Source organism: Opisthorchis viverrini, assembly GCF_000715545.1.
Source record: "Opisthorchis viverrini unplaced genomic scaffold opera_v5_429, whole genome shotgun sequence".
NCBI classification, from domain to species: Eukaryota; Metazoa; Platyhelminthes; class Trematoda; order Opisthorchiida; family Opisthorchiidae; genus Opisthorchis; species Opisthorchis viverrini.
The window spans coordinates 1-5,683 of NW_008752083.1; the positions used below are offsets into that span (position 1 = coordinate 1).

General features: G+C 45.0%; 1 protein-coding gene across 1 annotated transcript in view; it reads left to right on the forward strand.

The window, feature by feature from the left end:
- Positions 1-765: 765 nt before the first annotated feature.
- The window catches only part of T265_10927 (hypothetical protein), a gene marked incomplete at both ends in the record, with an annotated part of 63,623 nt that continues 58,705 nt past the window's right edge, over positions 766-5,683 (forward strand). Inside the window, 2 exons of the mRNA XM_009177442.1 lie at positions 766-845; positions 3,228-3,336. Of these exons, the coding sequence (XP_009175706.1) occupies positions 801-845; positions 3,228-3,336 (154 nt within the window). The remainder of the gene's footprint in view (positions 846-3,227; positions 3,337-5,683) is intronic.

A 5,683-nucleotide genomic window follows, 5' to 3' on the forward strand; every position in this document is an offset into this window, starting at 1 on the left:
GTCTTTGATGTTGATGATGATGATGATGAGCGTCCTTATAACTGAAGCGAAGTGTGTACTGTTGTAAGAAGGAATTTGTTCTGAAGACCAGAGTTCGAACCTCAGTCTTCCTTCTGAACCGTTTTACACTGTTTGATAAATCTGCTCTAGACACCCACAGAATGGGGATTCTTAACCGGTGATACTCACCATTATTTATTGTTGGTACGTTCTGTCGCTAGCCATAGTACGTCCTGTTCAGTGCCTCCCCTGAAAGGTGTATCGAATGAGTGTCCACAGTCGATGCTTTGGTGTCGCTCGTTTCGAGTAGCTCTTCCAGTATCGTCGATTTCGGCTATTTTTGGACACGTTCTTTTCCGACCACATGCAAGCAGTCAGTACTGTTCTTTCTCTTAAACCACATCGATAATGGCGTTGTCATTGATATGGTCATTTGAAAACTCGAATTGGCCGATATTGGACGCCTGGGTCTACAGGTTATCTACGGCTGCACCAGCAGAACGAACTCTGGCCCAAATCTCTCGCCACCGACAGCGTCGCTCGCATAGCCGGTATTCTAGACATCTAAGAAGTAGGCTCATCCTAACGCAGAGGGTAGCCTAAGTAAAGTGAAGTAAAAGTACATGCACTTTAGGTGTATTTCGTAGCGTTAGCATACCACACAAGACTTTAAGGTAAGTCATGGTCAGTGCTGTTTTTTTCTGTCAGTGATTACAATCCACATTCCATCTATTTTCCTTGCAGCGTTTGCTGCTTCAGTGTTAGCTGCAGCATAACGAACTTCGCTTAGCAACAGAATTATGACGGAGGTCAACAACTTGGTCTCTCTCTTGGTCTCTGATAAAGTGGGTTGTGCATATTCAGAATATTCTTTCTGCTTTGAAAAGTTCATTTCGCATCACAAACGCTTTTACGATGTATATATTTCTCCACAATAGAATAAGGTTGGATGCGCCAGCATCACCCATTTTTAAACTTGAGCTTAGATGGCGTTTTGTTAGTATCGCGTTAATACTGATATTTTTTATTACTCGTAGGGTGGGTTCAAGGGACAAGGGAACCTTTTAGGATGCTACAAATTCATTAAAAGCGACAAGACCACATCGAGTGAGTGCTCGCATGTATAACGTAGTCAGGTACGAGTGTTCAGGTAAGAAGTGACCGGATGCCTGCATAACTGAAGATTGTAAGAAGCTGGGTCAACGGAGAGTGACAGTGTTGCACGGTCATGCCGTTATGGGGAAGGGACTAGTCATGTGCGACCAAGAAGAGTTTTGACATGGTGAGTGTTGTGTCTTGCTGAATGTCAGGACAGTTTGTACGATCGAGTGATCTGAGATTGGGAAAGGTGTGAGCCCGGAACAATACAATTGTAACGGTAGGTAACGAAAACGAGGTTAAGTACCGACATTGCCAATGTGGTCAGTAGAGCAGGCCATGAGATGTGCATATTACTGCTGAACTTGGTCAGGGGTTGAAAAACAAGTGGAAAGATTCCCATTAGACATAGCCTTATATGGTGGGATGAATCCAAGATTCTGGCGGCTGATCGGATGGCCGTTGTTCTGTTCGCTGACCTTGCCAATTAGCCTGAGAACGTTTCGTCTCCGGTCGAGGAGGTCCTCCGGCCATTAGGCCGGATTGGCACTGCTGATGATGCCCAATGAGGATGAAACAGCTGTACGGTGCATCATAACTTTTCCGCATCGTAAATTGCCAAATCCCACGCTGTCATAAATGTTTTGTTGTTTGGTGCGGAAAACTTGTGGTCCATCTCCGATTAGGCGCCCCTATCACGAGATGACACCTTTGTTAAGGGCAAATTTGATACTCCTGAGGATGGTTTAAGTGCTATAACGTCAGATAGTTTTTTATAAGCTCTTTAAATATAGGTTTAATGATAATGGACTGGCCCTATTATACGATAAAATATGCGATAGGAGTCAGCAGGACGTTCATTAAGAGAAATTACGATAGATACCTTACGTGAAAGCCGGCAGCACATCATTTTTGGTCACTGATTCTTCACTATCGTACGACCGAAATTCATATCAGCATCTTGTCGTAAAAGGAGCAACAAAAGGAACCTGATGTAAGCTTACTGCAAGCACATTTTCAAACACCATCATACAGTTCAGACATAGGCTGATGACAAAGTCGCCGCGGATGTCGATTGATAGCTGTTTTGCAGGGTCTCCTGTCATTTTCGGAGGGGATCACGTGAGCCCCATCCTGAATGGCGCCTCGGCCTTTGAAACACCATTGTTCTGTGCACTCACGAAATAATGCTATTTCCGTCGAATTTCCGGAATGTGTTGCCGATACAGAGATGTACGTGCTTACTGTTTAGCACGGAAAACATATTGCGTTCCTTACTTGCATAGCGATGTGCTAAGCAAGTTGGGAATATGAATTCAAGAACGCTTCTTCAGACAGTGCAGCTCTAACCCGGTCGCCCAATTTAACGAAACAGTCTATCTTCTTGATATCATTTATGGTTACCAAGGGCATACATTTGTACGTTTGAAAAACTCACGAAGAGGGAAGCACATGTGCTGATCTCGCCTGACTGGCAATGACCTAACTAATACGGTTAACCGAAGGCATGATGACGCCCCCTAATTGCGTTGTACTTGACCCGTGTTGAAATGACCGTAGAAGTACCCTCGAGGAAGTTCGCCTGCGGCATCTGTATCTTTGGCTAATAAGATCTGACCCCACTGCAAACGGCATGGCTCTAACTAAGGTTAGGCTCTAGGTAAGTCCCGAGTTGAGTCAGCTCTGGGCTTTCTAAGGTGCAGTGTTAAGATCGATGGGTTGCTCTCTCAGGTGAATGTGCCCTCTGGTTTCTCATTTGTAAAGAGGACCAGTATCAGATGTAATACATTCCCTCTTAATTAAAAAAATTGTCACGGCTAACCATGAGAAACGCGAATGTCATCGACATAGAAGCAGCTTTCTAAATAATCTGCCGATATTTTCACTTGATGTGACCCCTACTGAGTCTGTACTATAAATATAGTTGTTCATGACACTGGTGAAGTCCTGAGCGACTGCCAAACTCATTGGAGTGTTGTGACCCATTCGAGTGTTGTAGTGGTTGTTAAATGTCCTGATTATTCGTCCTCTTTGCACTCTTTACGGAGGCTTTCTTTCCTCATGCTTTGGAAGTTGAGCAGTATGCAGTACTGTTTTTGCTCTTATTGATGATAATAACTTTTTTCCAGTTCGCTTTCGTTCAACCTGATGCCCGAAAATTCTCGCTGTTAACCAACATGCTTAACAAACGGCTGGAAGATGGACAAGGGGAGTGTTTTCTTGAGCTCGGTATTGGAGGTAAGTTTTAATTTTCATCCAGATGTCATATTTGCTGAACAGCTGGTGACCTGTAAACCTTGAGAGTTTGGAGTTTCAGTTCTGTACTATGTTCAGCTACCGAAGCCCAGCCTATACTGAAAACCCGGAAGATATTGTTGGCAGTGAGTCTGAGTGAGTCTCGTTGGAGATTCCGAATGGTGATTCCTAGTGAACTATTCGGGCTGAACTATACTGTGAAGGAATTATAATTTTAAAAGCAGGAGGAATCATTTCGAAAGCGGAGACGATTACATGAAGCGTAGGAGTGATCGCTTCAAAAGGAAGAGAATCAGTCACGTTGCTTTTGCGCATGGTTCACTGGTTTCTCATCGCATGAAACACGTTTTTTTCGCAGGGCACTTGCATAAGGGTAGGACTAAAAACCAGGAAGTGGCAGTACAGTCCTACCGATTGACATACACTGTCTCAATGCGGCGGAATAGTAATCAAGCGCCGGTCGTGAATTAAGAATGCTTTTAGGTGGCTATCCTAGGCCAAACAATCTAGAGGCAAATGCTCGCTGGGTAATGCGTATGTTGTAAAGTTACAAAACAGGTCATTTAACTACTAGGCGGTCTAGCTAAACTTTTAACACCTCGCCTAACGCTATTGGAACTAATCACTGCGGACAAATCAACTTATTCCAGAAGACGTTCTAATTCTGGTTCCGAAAGCGACCATCTCGCATACAGCTGCCAACGCTGCAGCGCAGCAGTAATCATAATCAGAGACAGCACCATTAGTGTTAACACTGATGTTCCAATGATCTTTAACCTCAAAGTTTACTTAGTTATAACTAAAGCCTTAAAGTGCAAAGAAGAAAGAGTGGATGAGGGAGAGACGTAGTGCTTTCCTGTCGCAAACATTCTGAGCTGCCTACACATCCGGGCGTTCAGTCAGACAGTCGGGGGATCAACTGATAGCACGAACTCCACTGACATCAATCAGCCGCCATTTCTTGCAACGTTTTCAGCCAAGCGCATAGAGAGGGTTACGGGTATCCCATCCTACAAGGCGTACCTCACCAACAACACGCAAACTCTTCTGTGGATTCGTGTGCGAGGCGAGTGTGCTACCACTATTTCACCAGCGCACACTGGAGGCGCCTAAACTGACGCATGTGTTGAAGTTTGAGCGATGCGATCGGCTTTCCCGACGCATCGAACGACGACCCGATAATTGTCGTGATTGCGTCAACCGATTGACCCGCCCGTCAAGACTTCCTAGTCAGGTGGTATCTCAGATGCTTGAAATTTGCTGGATCATTTATCCACTAGTGGGGGGTGTTTGCGGGCTTCGTAGAATTTACATTCACATCTCGTGTGAACAGTCATCCTCCTGTCCTGCGCGGTTATTCTGTTGGGTCCATACCCTAGAGGTAACCCAATTCCGACACTCGCGACATTCGCCAGTTCAGGTGTGATGATTCAGGTGCTTCCAGAGTGCCCTAGTGGAATAGTGGTGACACTCGCCTAGCACATCTGATATCCGGAGTTCAAACTCAGAAACCACCAAGAATATGCGCTGCTGTTAACTCTAATAATAATAGAGGGTGTGGACTCATCGAGGCCTGAGAGGGGCTGTGCAGATGAGGGTTACGTGAATTCTAAGGATCCCGCAACCACTTACAATCAATGTCAAAATGTCCGAACTGGGTGTCTCCACAAAAGTTGCTGCAATTTCTGGTAGAAATCGTTATTCTCATCATCAGTGGCTGCATTCAACTGAGACATTTTCCGATACGACAACAAGGATTCCATTCTTACATGTTTTCGGTACTCTGGATGCGCCGTTAAGTCCTAATGCTGATCTGAAATGAAACTGTGAATTCCGCCGCCATGCTTGCTACAACTCCAATGTATGTCTGGATCCGCTCCTGGACTGCGGCGCGGATAATTTCTGTAAAAGTCATTTGTGCTAGGTTTCGTTGAGTATAGCGTGACCATTATGCTCGAGTCTTGTGGTCACTTTTCTAACAAACAACACCTGCCAATGACCAGTGATCCGAAGTTGTGGAGCGGTGCGGACTATTTATCTGAGTGCACCAACACTCGCAGTTTGAACGCAGAAGGCCACTTTCACTCGAGGTCAGAGCATCTTGTTGGGTGGGGGTAGACGGCTCAGATTGAACAATACTCGTGACGCATCGAGAAAAACTCCGGCATGTAGAAGTTGATCGGACTAAGAGTGGAGAAAACGTGAGTAAAGTTAGCAAACTTGTTCTCAGCCTGCAACACCTCGACCGGAAAATTGTATACCAAGTGATACAGCTTAGGAATTAGGATTGTATTTCACACTTCATCCTGGATCCAGTATATATATATAT